We start from the raw sequence: 17,453 nt of genomic DNA, 5'->3' as shown, positions 1-17,453 counted from the left end.
CTGCCCTCATATGCAGCCACTGACCCCTTATCAGCTCAGCTCAGCCTTTCTCTCCCATTGGTTATAAAACTCCCGTTCACATACTGTAGCTGCCGTTGATGAGTGGAAACCAGAAGCCCATGCAGTCATAGGCCCTGTTCTCTGCCATTAAAGAATAAAATAACAAAAAACAAGGTGATAACAACTCAGGACCTTTGTCCTTTAAAACCCACAAACATGCTGATTAAATTCCATCACAGTTATTCATAGCTCCTCCTCTTCTCAGCAATGTAAACACATTACATTCAGCAGCATTGAACTGTCTGCAGGTTTGGATCCAAAAATGTCATGAAAAACTAAGCTGGCAGTCAAATCCTTTCAAGACGGGGAGGAAAGCACATCACACGGCTGGAATGTCAAAGAAATGTCAAATCAGATATGAGAGTAAGCAATTGTGTCTGGCTCTGAATTGTGTTTTGTTCAGTCATGGAGTCATGGGTACAATCAAAATGTTTTAGGAGGTCCTGCCCCTGTAATTACAATGATGAGGCATCACGTACTGGAAGCTTTTTTTGGGTATCATACCACCAAAAGAAAACAGCCAACTTCCTCAAGACCGGGGAAGACAAAACACAACTTTTGCCTCTCTAAAAATGGTTGCTGCGGAAGAGCACGTAGAGCAGGGTGAAGAGTCTGGGTGTCTCGCAGCTGCGCCAGGAGGGGCCGTGCGGTCTCATCTCTGGTGATCTCTGGGTCTTCACGGCACGACACGTCTGCCCCCCGGTGCCACCGGGAGACGAGCCACAGATAGAGATGACGGATCCGACCCCTCGAAGACACAGAGACACATCACAAACTGGGCTTTGTGTGCCAGCCTGATGCCGCCTCTGCATCAAGTGTGATTCTTTACATTTACAGTCAAGCAGCCAGTTTGGAGTCACGATAGATTAAATTTGAAAGTGGCAGTGTCTGAGGGGAAAATTACTTCTGTTCACAAGTACTTGAGTGTTCCCTCAAGTTATTATTTGCTTTGAATAGTTTAGTACACAACAAAAGTATCAATGCTTATTTACTTTAATATAACAAGACGGACAATGTCAGAGTTCATTTAACACTGTTGTTAGATGCTTTTACACAATCTCTCCAGAGTCATTATCAGCTCTCTGAGTAGACACATAACTCCAAAATCAACAATTGTCAACTCTAAATAAATAATCTCAAATAAACAACGGAAAAATCTGCATTCCTGATGTTTAAAGCTGCTGTTGCTGTCATGACTGATCTTCAGGATCGTACTGAATCCACACAACACAGCAGATTTTCCAGCCTTTAAAAAGCTGATTTGGCTCTTAACAGAAAAAATATTATGTGAAAGAATTCAAATGATTCTTCTGAATTTGAAAGTCAACGCCAAAGTTTGTGTATCTGACAAGTTTAACTAAAGCTGGAGAACATTTTCTTTCCTCAACTCGTAAAGTATTTCCACTTCTATGTAATGAAGGGAAAGAGGAGGGAGGGAAGGGGTGAAAAACCTGGAAGGAGGAAACTGAAAGGCAGCCAGAAAGTGGAGGGAGAGTGATGATAAACCACAAGAGCACAGAGGTGGAGGACGGCAGATAGATGAAGAGGGGTAAAAGCAGCTCTTCCATTATAGTGTGAAAGACTGATGCGGAAAGCGAGAACACGGTCACCGCTGCAGCTTTTACTGGCAGAGAAAGAAAAGAAATGGTTCTATACATACTGAGGAAATGGAAACAGCACTCCAGAGCGTTTATACTGCAAAAAGATTTTTATTTCAACTGACAGTTGAGTATGTACAGGAGAACAATTTGTACATAAATAGGCAATAGTTATAAATATCAGCTGTTTGGCTGGTACAAAATTAAAAAAGAACATATTGTACATTATCTACAAGTGCCACTTTGGGTTTTTTTTGTACAACATTGTCTCTTGTTGGATTGTCCGTAGTCCATTCACACATTATCTGAGCTGCACTGCACATGCAATCACAGCGGGTACACAGTATGTGTCCGGGGGGAATATGTGGCATTTGGACAACTGTAGACTTAAGAGGGGGGCAGCTTTAGATATAAGCCTATGAAAGAGACAGGATTATTGAGCTGGGCATCTCGCCGCAGTGCGTTGGCATTTTATAAGTCTAGAAGGGATTATTAGTTGCTGGGTGTCTCCTTAGATATTGCAGTACACACACACACTCACACTCACACTCACACTCACACTCACACTCACACACACTCACACTCACGGTGTCATCAAGCCACTTTAGACGGCGGCTGAATCACAGGCCCTGGAGTGGAAAATAAAAAACAATATCCTCACTCGTCAAAACTCATAAGCGATCATGGCACTGGGTGTGAATACTTCGAACAGTGTGGATATCAAAACACTATCCAGTGGTTAGTTTGTTCATGTCCGCTGTCACACTTTTATCTTCTGGTGAAGACTTTGTCCACTTTGTATGGCTATATACAGCTCAGGATGTAAGCGTTTTAGTTTGCAAGTGCTTGCCGGCAAATAACACAGCAAATTAAAAAAAAAAAAAGGTTTCCAACACGTTATGTAAGACAGTGAAGCTGCTCTGACGACTTCTCTGAACACGGTGTCACTTACAATTAGGTCCTCACCCTTTTTGATGCTTCAGGGCGCCCACTAAAGAATGTGAGCAACCCTGCTAATGAAAGCAAATAAATTAATATCCTGTTATACTAGTAGTACTCACATGCACAACCACACAGACCAACACCGAATACAGCAACAACAACACTCACGTTGTCACGTCTCCTAATGAATCATACGTACATACATGCAGAGAAACTGCCCCCTCCCAAAAAAAAAAAAACAGCTTCACAGAGATTTCATTGCTATGACAGCAGGCGAGTCATCAGCAGCAACTCACATTTTGGTCCCTGAAATTGAGCTAAAACATTCAAAAAGGGTAGTATGGACGATGTTCAGTTGGATAAAAAGGGGTTCAGGATGACTTCTCATTTTCCGAATATTAATAGGGGTTTTTCACACTTTTAATTTTGTAGATTTCTGTAGTTTAAACAACAGGATTAGATAGAAAACATCTCGTCTGTATCAAAACACTCTGTAGCCACAATCATCTTTGCATTCGGGCTCCTGCTGCCAGTTCATTTCTGTGCAATATCGCCCTCTTGTGTGCTGAGCCGATACTGAAGGTGAGTCGTGTCAATTACATAACTCCTATAAATACACGGTGTTTACCTTTAGAGCCACAAACAGCACGCACACTTAACGACACGAACAACCATTTCTTTTCTTTTCTTTTTTTTTTTTTTGTGTTGACAATTTCATAAAGTTTTACCATGAGTCTGGGGGGGGGGGGGCGGGTTTCTGATACCCGAGCCGATGTGCAAAATGTTTCTAAAGCAATAAAACTAAAATCTTGGCTGTGATATCAATCGATAAAATGAGACAAAGATGATAAATAAAGCTAGAATATGAGCGATACTTTGGCATTACAACCTAACTCCTTCCACCCTGGGTTTGGTGCTGTGTAGAAGGGGGATCTGTTTTATGTTTGGGTCATATAATGAGCACTGAAAGTAAAATAATAAGAAGTAAATTAAGAAGCCAGTGACTAAACTATCAGTGAAAAACTCAAACTGGTGTATCAGCCAGTAAATACAGGCTCATTTAAGCACATTCTTGATAAATTAACCTTTACAGTAAACAACATTATAAGCGTATATTATCACTGATTTCCGTGTGTTATCGCTGTTTACTGGATCGGGTCACACCAGAGTAGTATCATCGCACACTGTGCTATAACAAGGCAGGTTAGATTCAGTGCAATATGCGAAAGTTAAACTTAAGGAACATGGGTTAATAAATAAAAACAAAGACAGGACTGGCAGTTAAAGAGGGAGCCATAGAAAAATGGCGATATGAGCAGCAGAATCTGTCTTTCCACGGGGGGGAATTTATATAGCGGTGCAGACATGTTAGGAACACTATGGCGGGCCGAAGAGGGCTGGAAAAAAAAAATCTGCATTAGGACTCACAGACACACAATAGTTTGTCTGAAATACTGTATGTCAGAGCAGACTCTCAAGCAGCAAAACAACCTTTTTTTTTTTTAATGCCAAAACACCGTTCTTTAAACCTGAATAAGAGGAATCCGATCCTGATCTTAGACCTGAATCAAGCCTGCTGAAGAAAATTTCACCACGTCGCACTATTTGGGGGCTCGTACAGGCCTTTCTGTCTGTGTTTAAGGAAAAGTATATTGTACTTCCACATTTTGTGAAATACATTTACTCACTTTCTTGCAGAGAGCTAGACGGGAAGATCGATACCACTCTCATGTCTGTACTATAAATATGAAGGTAGTTAGCTTAGCTTAGCACAAAGAATGGAAACAGAGGGAAAGAAATAGCCTGGCTCTGTCTAAAGGTAACAACGTCTACATATATCAACATCTCTAAAGATCAATAAGTAACACGTTATATCTTGTTTGTTTAATGTGTACAAAAAACAAAGTGTAAAAATGACAATTAGCTTTTTTACAGTGGGTTATAACTAAAAAATAGTCCAACAAAGCCCTCCATAAAACAGCAAATGGTCATTTTTGCACTTTGTTTTTTGTACAAACTTCTTTCTTTGAGATTTAACGTGTTAATTAGTGAGCTTTAGATGTGCTGGTAGGCAGTTGTTACCTTTACACAAAGCCAAGCTAGCTGTTTCCACCTGTTTCCAGTCTTTATGCTAAGCTACGTTAACGTCTCCCGGCTCCAGCTTCATATTTAACGGACAGACATGAGAACGGTATCGATCTTCTCATCAAAATCTTGTCAGGAAAGCGAATAAATATATTTCCCAAAATGCTGAACTACTCCTCTGATCCTCTGATCACAGTTGTCGTTGGCACACGATGAATCAATCAAGACAAACTGAACGTAGCACTGATGCTGGTTTTTCTTCTCCACGTCAACTGATTTCAAACCTCTTAGGCAAAGAGCGTCTCCAACATTTACAAAGTGCAAAATTCAAAGCTGCATCTTGCTAGTGAGTTGGATGGTGCAGCTTTTAAGCCATTTAAGGAAAAAGGAATGATCATGATAATCTGTACGTGATGACTGAGAGGTGAGGCTGATATCTAACACTGACGACAAAGGTGTTTTTGCTGATGAACACTGTTGGGTTGTCGCTCCCTAAAACACCCCTCGTTGCTCAACTTTTTGTTCTCACGCGGCGCTTAAAATGCATTCTGATCACTAAAAGGATCACAAACTCATCAGATCATCATTACAGGTTGCTGTTTTTCTTTTTTTTTTTTTGTTTAAAAAAAAAAAAAAAAATCTTTTCTCCACAAGTGCAACAGAAAGCCTTCAAGAGTCAGTGGCCACAAAGGCATCTGGATGTCCCAGAGAAGGCCGTTGGCACAAAGAACTGATGTAACTCTGGAAAACACCCCGAACATGGCTTTCAGTCCAGAAGCTGAGGATGGCGCCGTCTCCGCCTGGTGCTGCTCTTTGATATGAAGACAACCGGCCTGCATTGAGTTCCCTCTGTATTGCAGAGAAGGGGCTCCTGTGAATGTGGCAGTAACAGAACAGAGACACTGGGGGGCTCCCTCCCTCTCTCTCTCTCTCTCTCTGTGTGTGCTGCATCCAGCCCCAAAGGTCCAGAGCATTTCTGCTTCCTCCTCTGCCTCCACAAACCCGGGAGCCCGATGATGAGCACTTTTAAAGTCTCTGATTGGCTCGATTCACCGGCTCCTCTTGTGGCGGCGTCTGTCCTTCAACTCGTCGAGGGGTTCACAGAGTGGCCAGGATGCGTGAGAAGGATATGATGACAGAGAGGGTAGTCTGGCCCACGCCGAACACCAGAGCCTCCAGCGGTGCCATGTCCTTCCCCGCCACGCGGTACACCCCCGCCACCGCTGCGCCTGTGGGAGGAAAAACACACATCGCGTGCATTAATACACACCAGTAAACACATGGGCTAGAAGCACAAACAGCTGTCTGTCACGGCCTGTCACCATTACCGCAGATTGTCCGCTCACAACGAGGAGCACAAAGGACAAACACATCCTTCCTCATCTTTTCTATCCATCGGCGCAGCTTCCCGCCGGGAGTCAAGTATTCTGCACAAAAGCCGCAGACGTTTTTTTTTGTTTTTTGTGTGTGTGTGTGTGAATATTAAAAGATGGGGAGCATTCATGTGTGGCTCCATACAGCTTGTGGGGACGTTATTTAGTGCCCAGCCACATACTGTGTTGCCTCGCTGCTCTTCCCACAACAGTTTGTCACGCTTATCCTCACAATATGTTGTCTGAGCAATCGTCATGGAGACAGACAGTGACGGAACATCGCAGGGGAGCTTTTTTTTTATGAATCTTTAATCTAAAACAGAGAGGCCTGATTTTGAAAAACTGAACTAAAAACTAAACAAAACAGAGAGAAAACACTGGATTTTAACACGACCTTGCCTTTACTGCTGCTCGGCTGAGATCGCCTCGCTCTGCCCCGCCGCTCTTTGACTTTAAGCCAGGTTAGTGTACACAGCGAGGGTGAGAGCGGGGTGCGCACACAGTCAATAGTCTGCTCTCCCTGATTGCTACACATTAATAATAAAGTGCCTTTCTATTTTGGGGGCCAGCTTGCATCTGATGATGGAGAATGATTCATTCGGTGAGCCCTGGAGAGCTTCTGCCCCATGATCTGATAGATTTAGGTCTATTCACACACTGATACAGTGAGTTGAAACTTATGAAACAGGATATTATGCTTAAATGATATCTGGTAACTAGACAAACTGTGTCATGTCTTTAGATAAAACACCAAAAAGGTGACCAGAGAGTGCAGACAGAAAGCAGGCGGCCAGCAGTAAAGACAGACAGCAAGAGGCGGTCTGAGTGATATTTCAGTTAGAGCTACACCATTAAAATCATCCAGGTTGATATTATATACGTAGATATACTGATATCAGCGATAAGTGTCAGACTGATAAGTAACAAGGAATTGCAATACAGAAATGTCAAACTAACTTGATATCATTTAGAAACAGTGTCTCCATTACATAGTTTATCCACCAGACTTGACAACTGAGCTGGCAACTTGATTTTTTAACCGTAAAAGTATAACACTCAGTATGTATTTATCACTAAAAAACAAAACAATATAAAGCACAAATCTGTGGGGCCTGTATCAAAAATCTATGTTCTTATATTATTGTTTCTATTATATAAAAAATCAGTTGATATATCATTATCAGATTTTTTTAAACTCCTGAATATCAATATCAGTATCAGCCTCCTCCGTCGGGCTATAAGTTCAATATTCCATTTATGGAGTTTCAGTGGAATAAAATGTCAAATGCAATTGAAAACAAACTAAATGAATTATTGAAGGTTTTGTTTGACAGATTGGATTTTTTATTGTCTTATTGCATTAAATAAGACATTACTGTTCATAGCACAGGACAGAATTGATTTGTTTTACATGTTAATTTGCATATATTTTGCCATAAAGTGATATACAGCGCATCAATATCAGAAAAAAATGTTCTTATTAATGTCATGATATTAATTGCAACCCTACACACTGAGACAAGATATTAGTTGGGATTTGATTTGACGTAATGTAGGTCTTGAATGTCTGGTCCAATTTAATAATTCTATTGTTTGATCAAACAGAGTAAATTTTAGAAAATGTTATTAGTTGCTTGTGTTTAGACAACATTTATTATTAGAGAACGTCGGCTTCTTTTGTCACCAGAAAGTTGGGGTGTCCGTTATGTTACGCTACGCTATGATAGCGCCAAATCAATGGTGCATTATCAGTGCTCTGTTAGCTAGCAAACTAAGTAACTAGGACTTTGACTAAGTATGATAATAATATCAATTCAGTGCTAAAGTTGAGCTAACGTTTGCTTGAATAAATCTGACCCAGAAGAGGAAGTGCTACTTCTCTCACATCCTCTCATGTTGAACTGGACGCTACAGTGACTCGCTATCGCCTCTTGAGGTACAAAGTGGTATTACGAGACAGGACGGGCCAGGGCTAGCTGGTTAGCATGCTAACTTCAGTAGATATCTCTGCAACACAATACATAACGTCAAAACTGTGATTTCTTCACATTCTGTTGATAATTTTAGTTACTTTTTAAATGTTTTAAACTGAAATTCATACATAATTCTTACATATTGCATCTTTAAATGAGCACAAAATAGTCTTGTCAGTATCACCAAAACATAGTTGAAGCTTTCAGTGCCACATAAACAAAAGAGGAACATAAACCAGGTTAACACGAGAGTGAAATCTTTTTTCTCCCTCCTTCTCCATCTCTCTGTCAGCTCCTGTCTTCCTCTGGTTGACAGGAGTTAACACACACAGTTCCTACATCCCGCCGTCTTTCCCTCCCTGTCACCTCCCGTCTTCTTCTGGCTGAGTGCATGCTGAATGCAGTTGAGGTCAGTTTTAGAAAAGGGATTAACAAAAAAAAAAAAAAAAAAAGAGTGGAGTAACTGGACTTACTGGTGATGACGCCTCCGGAGAGGGAGGCCAGGAAACCCACGCTGACCAGCACCAGGGTGATGAGGCGGCCCCTCTTGTGGCGCTGCAGCATGACTAACATGAGCAGCCCCACCGCCCCGTGGACAAAGAGCGAGGAGAAGAGACACCACAGGAACACCCAGTACCACATCTCTGACAGGGAGGGAGACACAAAACACAGCACAGGCGGGAGGGCTCATCAGATACAGACCCAAAAACATGCAATGTGAAAAAGAGTAAACAACGTCAGTGTTTTCCAAGAATTTCTAACTAAACGGATGAGCGATTTCTGCTGAAATGAGTCAAATAACTGTGGAAAAAGCTCCCAGATTCTCTCGTACGAACACACGCTGTCCTCTTAACCTGTTCGTCTTCATAATTCCTTATCAGTGACAGCCAATTAGGTCCGAGCCTGTCAGGGACTTTTCGCTTACTGAGCCAGCTCAGTGAGGTGTTAACAAGCAGGTGTTCAATGAGCAGAGTTGGCTTGTTAGTTGCTGAGTTTCTTTCTAAGTGCCAAACTTTTCTATCAGTAGTTCTGTGTCTTATTATCAGCAGAAATGTTTCATATGCGTGTTCCTCACAGCTTAGTATCGTAGTTTTAAGAGCCTGTGTAGAAATTCTGCTTGTATTCCTTTTTAATGTTTCATATTTTTTCATTGCTGCTAATAAAGATAATAAGATAACTTATCATTTTAAGCTGAATATGCTGAGCTTATACCTTCGCTTATCTCTTCTTTTGTATTGAGCTGCAACTATTTTATGCCTCGTCACTGATTAAACATCTGTGGCTACTAAACATACTGAACCAGAAAGTTTGAAGGCCATAGAGAGTCTTTCAATAACAGTGGTGGAATGTATTCAACTTGCATTTAAGTACAAATTTGGGGAACTTGTGCTTTACTGGAGTATTTCACTTCTATCTTCTTCTAGCCGCTATATTTATCTGACAGCTGGATTTTATATAAAAACTGTATCATCAGATGAGATATGATACATCGCTTTATATTGAACTACACAACCATATGCAAAGTTGTCTCTCAACCTCAATCAGCTGCAAAATCAAAGTGCTTCTTACATGTTAATGCGTCAGTGCTAATAATCCAGTATTAGAATGTATAACAACACACTATATAATATACTGTACACTTATGCCATTCTGCTGCATATCGAGTACTTTTATCGTTGATTCATTGTGTACATTTGCTTTTAAAAGTTTATTTAAGTAACATTTTGAATGCAGGACTTCTATTTATAATGGAGTGCTTCTACATTGTTGTATTGCAATTAGTTGATTGACAGAAATCATCTATTTGTCAAGCAAAATTGCAAACCTTGGGCTCTGGGAAAGTGTGATGGTCATTTTTTATTATTTAAATATATAAACATCTTGAATATCTATCCAGATCTTAGAGATTAAATGACTAATCGATAATGACAACAATTGTTAGTTGCAGCCCTACAACCAACACCGGTAGCTACCAAGGCTTGACTTTGATAAAGACAAGATGGAATAAAAATAGAGCTTGAAGGTTCATTCTTGACCTTAGAACAGGAAGTTAAACAAAGTGGGATCATGATTCGCTCCTGTGCTTCATTGTCAGATGCAGCAGACAGCTGTTTTAGCAATAAAAGCTAGAAACCCAGTATATGCTACCTATCCAGCACCAACGACACAAAGTTAGCGAGTAGCTGTTGAACGTAGTGGATCATGAAGCTGCAAAAAAGCTGCATCAGGAATTGGAGATTAAAACAGAGCTAGTTGGCTGGAAACCCCGTGCCTGCAACATCAACTTTGTAAGGTGATAATACAGTATGTTGTGTTTAAAGCTTGTTTCTGCTGCCCCCAAGTGGCCAAAATATTTGTGTTAATCAAGTAGCTGAAAAATTAAGCCAACGCACAGGTGCAAAAAACTGCAGTTCCTCAAATGGCCACTTGAGGCTCCAAAAGTGAGTCAATCCCCATAGACCCCCCATGTTAAAATGCCCAACTTTACAGCAGAAATAAACATGTTTACAGCCTGGTACAAGGAACGATTTTGGTCTCTATAGCTAATTAACCGTTCATGAGACAACTGTACGAGGGTGAATTTTTATATAACTCACCTGTTTAAATTTTATTAAGGCTTAAAGTTATGCATAATTAAGGGCGTGGCCGCTTTGAGGAACAGGTGGGTGTCGTCACAGGCAAGTTGCTACAATGGTGACAATGTCGGTTAGGTAACGTAACCATGGTGTAACCCCATATTCACAGGGTATAGGTGTAGCTGTAGCCGTCGCTATTTCAGTGTGTTTTTTGGTTGTACTAAAAGACCCTCTACGGACTTGCATGTGTGTTTTGTTTTAATGGTTGTAGGCCTGTTATGTAACCATAGACTTTAGATGCACCGTGCTAATCAACCTAGCAGCTAGCATTAGGGTCAGCTCCACCCTCTCGTCCAAATATAGTCACTTCTGGCTCCAAAAATCCAAGATGGCGACTGTCAAAATGCTAACTCGAGGCTTCAAAATGGGAGTCCACAAACCAATGGGTGACGTCATGGTGGCAACGTCCATTACCTCTCACAGTCTATGGTGTTAATGCAGGTTTATTTTCATCGCAGTGAAGAAAAGGATAAATATTCTTCACTGATTCAGTAAAGATACTATTTCCTTGTCATGCAAATTCAGAAATTACACTGCTCAGTAAAAAACGCTATGCTGCTCTGTGGGCACTGGAAGATTCCCCGATGCAGTTTAAAGATTTACAAATTAAATTCTTTGTGCGAGAACATATTGCAGCAACAGATCAGGACACAGAGACACAGTTGGAGCTGCACACATCTGTGATACGAGGGAGGATTCAATCTACAGCAGCCACAGTCTAAGTCAGGGCTCATCAAAGAAGCAAGCGACCATGGTAATGGACCCGAGGTGGGATGTATAAAACTGCTCGGAGAGAGATTCCAGACGAGCTGCTGCGAGCTAGACATTAAGCTTTAAATGGAATATCTCGCCTGAAACAATAGCTTACAGGAGGCTTTTGTTAGCGTCCTCATCTGGACTGAAGGTAAACAATTCAACATTACTGAAACAGTAATCGCAGTTTTGCTCTTCCAGCTGCGAAACTAAAAATGCTGAATTTGTTCAGTTCCCAAACTGCCAACAATCATCTAATTATGCACCGAGCTCCACCAAACACAATTGTTATCTCTGAGAAAACATGCATCCCTACAGGGCCCAGACGGTGCTGCCTTAATAACTGATTTCATGAGGAAAAAAAAAACAAAAAACAGAACAACCACGCAGGACCTAATCAGAGGTCAGTTCAATTCGAAATCTCCCTTATCCTCTTCCTCCTCATCCCTCTCTCTTCTCTTTTTTTGTCTCACAGGCTGGCTTTCACATTTCGCCAGAGAGGGGCCTTGCTTAGAACCACTGGCACCGTGGGAGCGAGGAATAGCCAGCTGGCCATGAGATTATTTGAGAAGAAAAGAGATCGACTGAGGAAAGGGGGTGTCCGTGGACAAGAATGACCAATCCAAAGCAAAGGAATGTTGTGTAAAAGGACAGAGTCTGTTTTGTTTGGACGGTGGAATATAAACAGGAAACGGGACATTGTTGTGCGGTGTAAACATTTAACGATCTCCAGTATTTCTCAAGGCTCAAGCCCAGAGGGAGCTCCTTAGCATATCCATTTAACCTAGTTGTTCTACAGTCGACTGACTGCCTACATCTACTTATTGATCGGGCAGTCAGCCGTGGAGCCGGGCAGAAAGAGATGTGACAGTTCAGTAACAGGACGGCTCTTTGTCCTGCATGACTGGACGCGGTATACAGTTAGATCACAGGGCCTCCACTGTCGTCTTTCTACAATCGTCTCCATCCATTAAGCCAGGGAGGAGGGAGACGTCTGAGACGGGACAGAGAGATGGATACAGGAAGTGTGGGGAGACAGAGACTTCCCCGCCCGCTCCGTAATGATCCCTCATCTGGATCCAGTTGCACGGACTGGACATCTGTCACTCAACTTAAGCCTGGACAGATTTACACCGTGCTCCACGTGGGAGCATGCAGGGCCACAGGAGGACGTGTCCAACAAACTCCTCCTCTGTCATGTCCCGTGACCACAACGGACTGACTGCACCCTGAGAGGGACTACTGATGGGCGGGGTTTGACACCAACACCCGCCGAGAACCAAATGTCAGTAAAATCTGTCTTCAGTGTATAAATCTGTAACAGTAACCTGCCGTGTTGGCCGGGACCGTTTAAAAGCCTCGGTTAGATGAATTTCTGCTGCACTTCTTGATGAATTACAAGCTTAATGTAATGTGATCAAGATTTAAATGAACAACTACGGAGAGAAAGTACACAGCTTGTTATTTACTCTGGCTGATATAAATCCTTTTTGGCAGGTCCATTTTTTTTTTCAGTTTAGCAGATGTTGGAAGGTGAGGCGAACATTTAATTTCAGGGGACCGCAGCGAAGGTGGTCATGGCTGAGAAAGCGCACCTATGGAGCGAGAGATGCACGTAGCACAAGTGCTGTGTCATGTTCAGAGATACGACCGAACACAGGCCAAACACAGTCAAAGCACAGCATTAACTTCTGCTAATCCGCAACTACAGACCAAGGTCTTTGTCAGCACGGCAGCTTTAGAGCTTGCATGTCAACAGTAAAGTAAAAAAAAAAAAAAAAGCAGGGGATCATGTTTTTGGTCCCTCGATAAGAGGTCAGAGTTTTCACAGGAGCGCACAGGCCTCTGCAGAACATGAGCGAGTCAAAGTGGTAAGACTGCAGGATCCTAAAGTAGGAGTTCTGCAGGGGTGCTGAGTTCACCTATCAGGAGGAAGAATGATGGATTTGTCACAGCATGGAGAGAGAGGCAGATACGGCCGGCTGGTAGAGATACAACTGTTCCCGTCTTGACTTCGTCCCATGATGAACACTGCAGAGAGGATCCTGCCGAAGCTGTTTCCAGTCACGGTTGGACGATATACTGACAGATTATATACGTATTTTGTCAACAGAGACGTTTTACTAGGCCCACAACAGTTGTTTTAATCTGACAATTACTTTCTCAATTAATCGACTGACCATTTAGTCGATGAAATGTCCAAACAGTCCAAAACCTTCAGATATTCAATTTACTGTCAAATATGACAAAGAAAAACAGCCAACCATCACATTTGAGAAGCTGCAAACCAAAGAACTTGAAAAATGGCAAATGATAAATCGGATATCGAAATAGTTGCTCTCTCTTTAACTCTATTTAACATCTCTGGATATATGAAGCCGTTGTGGTTAATGTTGCCAATCAATGAGCAGAACTGCTTTATGGATTTGTATTTTTATACGATTTATGATTTGTTGTGATAATCATCATCATAAGTCATCATCATAAGTCATTGATATCATGTTAATAAAAACACATGTTCTATGCCGTTATAAAGGATTTTATGCATATGTCGCACCATTACCTGACAATAAACCGAATTTATCAAATTCACAACTTTGTGAATCTTTCACCATCTTAAATTTACTCTCATCACAGTGTACTATTAATAAATAGTCTATATCTAGTATAATGAAAGTGAGACAATTGTCATCCAACCAGGAATTTGAAGCAACCAATCAGCATAAAGTCCAGAATCTTTAACTTATCAAACTGGAATTAATCCAGACAAATGTGTAAAATTCAAGGAGAGTGGAAATGTCATGTATTGATGTAAATGTACCTGAGATAAATGTGACGGTTAACGTGATACAGATCTTGTAGATCTATATCTTATGGATCTTATTGTTCTGCCTTATTTTCAATAGAAGTATGTGTTGCGATGTTAATAAAGGGCAGTAAATGTAAACCTGGGTGGATGACAAGTCAAGTCATGAGTATACTTATGTGTTCTTGAGCCCTAATATTTGCAAACCATAGAGCGTAAAACACACCTCCCTTTCATGTTTTGCTGAAATGAAACTGCTGCAAGCACATAAATCATAAACAGGAAATACATCTGTTTAACTGACTCCCCAGAGCCTCAAAGAAAGGGCAATGAGGTTTACATATCTTAAAAATCTGCTTCTGGAATATACTGCTCTTGTTGTTCAGAGCTCACATACTCTCCCCTTGACCTTATCTCATGTGTCAGGAGGTCGTTTTTCACCTGGTTGGTGAACTATGGGGTTGAGGGGGATCAGGTGGCAGTTTCAGTAAACCCTGCTCACCAAAATCCGGGCGTCAGCTCCTCACAGCTCTCTACTTGCTGCTGCACCTTCGCTTCCGCAAACTTCTACATGCGCTGCAGCTTCCTGCTGACTCAGCATCGTTAACTACCTCTTTTTTCGCCCCGGCTTGATGTGTTTCTTAACACAGGATGTCAGCTGCATTTCATAAGATGGCCCTGTGCCAAGTCAGCTATGACTACATGTCCGCCTTTGCTTCACTCTCACGCTGTAGGGAGGAATTCAAGAATTTCTATAATCTTGTGTTTATGCAACAGAACAATCCTGTTGTTCCTACATACATCGCCCCTTTTTTCTTTACTTTTAGAGTTTTAGTCCTTTTAAAAGTGAGAAAATAATGACAATGTTTTGAACAGATGGTGGCCAGCAATTTTGTTGTATCAAGTTCTTGCTGAGGAAGTGCCTCCTGCCTGTAGAGGAAAAGATAAAATGCCCACATGCTGTTTTTATTTCATGTTTCGACCTCAGACTATTTTCCTCTGGTAAAGCTGAGACTCCTCCGTACGGATCGTCATCCTCAAGAAAAGGTTCAGATCCTCACCTTTACCTGAGAAAGGCCATTTGTAGTTAAAACTTTCGTCAGTCAGGTCCATGTGTAATAAAAGAACAGTTTGCGGACATTTTTCCTTTCTTGGTGCACATAATTATTGACCGGCATCACCATCTGTTGTGAGAACTGACATCTATCAGTCCATCATGATGCTCCAATCATATATTTACAGCTTATTAACACCCACAACGTTAAAAGCTGACACTGGCTGGCTGTATCATTCAAAACTACCTTGAGAAAACCGTGGATTTTCACTAATTCTCACTATTTGTAGACTCTTCAACATCCCAGACAGAGTTTTGGATGCTACCTCTAATTGCCCCCCTTGATTACAGGACTGCAAGACAAAGAGAGGAGGAGGAGGAGGAGGGTGGGAGGACAACACTTCATTTACTACACAGCCGAGGCGCATTCACGCAGCAGAAAGATTGATTAGCTGCATGTAGTGATATTTTTTATTGCATCCACTGACGCCGCACGCGTGGACAGAGGAGTGGCATTTTTTTTTTGTTGTAGCCCGGCCGGCATCACATTCTCCTGCAATTATTCACCGGCTGGGGAGGGGAGGGGAGGGGGCTGAGGTGGTACAAATGCCCCCTTTTCATGGGGACAGCTCTGCCCTTTTCTGCTCAGTAAGCATGTGAGCAGAAATATCGTGCCGGTTTATTCTGCTTTAAAAATGGACGCGCACAAAAAAAAAGCCGTTATAGGCTGCATAAACTCTACAGTAGCTACATGCTGCTGATGGAGCAGCTGAACACATAAACATAGCAGAATAACGGCACCTTTCATTCCGCATACCTGTGAAGTGCTCCAGCGTCGTCCCTTGCACCCAAAGGCTCAGCACTTGCTGCACCGACAGATTAACAGAATAATCCCTGGTGGTTGTCATGTTTCTGCCGCCGCCGCCGCCGCTGCCGCCGCCGCCCGGGTTCGCACCCCTCTTTATCGAATAGCTGTACTTGGCTTTACACGAAGGCATGGAGGAGACCGGGGTGGCATGGGATGTGAGGCGGCTCTCCCCGGCGCGGCTCGCCTCTACCGGTGCCTCTGCTTCGGCTTGACGTCCGTCTCCGCTCCGGGAAGTGAAGGGCCGCTGGCTGGTCGGTTCATCCTCGGTGGTGTCGGTGGCGGCTGTGTGGAGGCCATGATGGGGATGGCAGCGGGAGCGCAGGCAGGCAGACGCACGGTCGGCTCGTCCTACATCGGCTAGCTCTGCTACATAACCCTTAAAGGGACAGCCGCCTATTTTTTGTGAAGGGAGGGGGGGTTACAGTTTACGTTGACACATCTTCAGGATACAGAAGTCGCTTTATGAATGGGGAACAAAAGAGAAGACAGTGGCGTTTGCGTCTAAAATATTACGTAGCAACGTGATCACGGCAAACTGCGATATTAGGCTATAAATAAAACATACCGTCAAATTATCTTCAACAAAACAACGGTTGTCTTTATACACTTAATTGTGATTAACTAAAAATAATAAATTTGAATTTCCAAGCTAATTTAACGTTGTTGTTGTTTTTTCGTTAACCGTTATCTGTTGACCGGCAGCCAAACAACGTGGTTGCTTAGCGACGCAAGAACCGTTATGTGGCTACGAGCGCAGGTGGCACGAGCTCTTCCAACGGTACCGAATGTGACTCAGCCAATCAGAACCGAGGACCACAGCTATAAGCATTTTTAAATACATACACCTCTTATACAAATGTATGTTTTGTGTATAATTATGTTTATTGGTTGGTTTGTTTGTTTGTTTTCAAAAAAATTTCATCCAGAAAGCCATGACGTGGAGGTGCCAGGCTACTACCGGGGCGTTGCCCGTGACGACGGACAGATGCAGGAGCTCTCCGTGGTGCTGATTCGTTCCTGCCATGTCACCCCAAAACGCCTGACATAGTAATAAATAATATGGTAGGATGGTTGTAAGCAAGTATAAAATGAATGGTAATTGTGTTAGTGGCAGGTTCTGACAGAGAAATACAAAACAAACACTAACAACAAGCTAAAATTGAAGCATAATGAGCTTAAATGTTGAAATAAATCATAATTTATGAGGTAAGGTGGACTAGAAAATACAGTAGACCCCATTATTTTCACAGGAGCATCTGTCAGAAACAGTGAGAATTGAATTGTTCTGTCAGCCCCAATAGGATT

At 42.2% G+C, this 17,453-nt stretch overlaps 1 protein-coding gene across 4 annotated transcripts; it reads right to left on the bottom strand.

Annotated features, from left to right (window-relative positions):
• Positions 1-1,749: 1,749 nt before the first annotated feature.
• tmem170b (transmembrane protein 170B) lies at positions 1,750-16,941 on the bottom strand. 4 transcript variants are annotated; one of them, XM_044335996.1, is made up of 4 exons: positions 16,714-16,941; positions 16,098-16,606; positions 8,505-8,675; positions 1,750-5,914 (listed from the first exon to the last, which is right to left on the bottom strand). In XM_044335996.1, the coding sequence occupies exons 2-4, from the start codon at positions 16,276-16,278 to the stop codon at positions 5,784-5,786; spliced, it is 483 nt and encodes a 160-aa protein (XP_044191931.1). In that variant the 5' UTR covers positions 16,279-16,606; positions 16,714-16,941; the 3' UTR covers positions 1,750-5,783. The 4 variants fall into 4 exon arrangements, with proteins under 4 accessions (XP_044191931.1, XP_044191932.1, XP_044191933.1 ...); XM_044335997.1 differs by having other exon boundaries at positions 16,098-16,541; XM_044335998.1 differs by having other exon boundaries at positions 16,098-16,541; positions 16,831-16,941.
• Between the last annotated feature and the right edge of the window lie 512 nt (positions 16,942-17,453).

This window comes from Thunnus albacares, chromosome 19 (assembly GCF_914725855.1).
Source record: "Thunnus albacares chromosome 19, fThuAlb1.1, whole genome shotgun sequence".
NCBI lineage: Eukaryota > Metazoa > Chordata > Actinopteri > Scombriformes > Scombridae > Thunnus > Thunnus albacares.
This window is presented reverse-complemented; position numbering and strand designations above follow the sequence as displayed.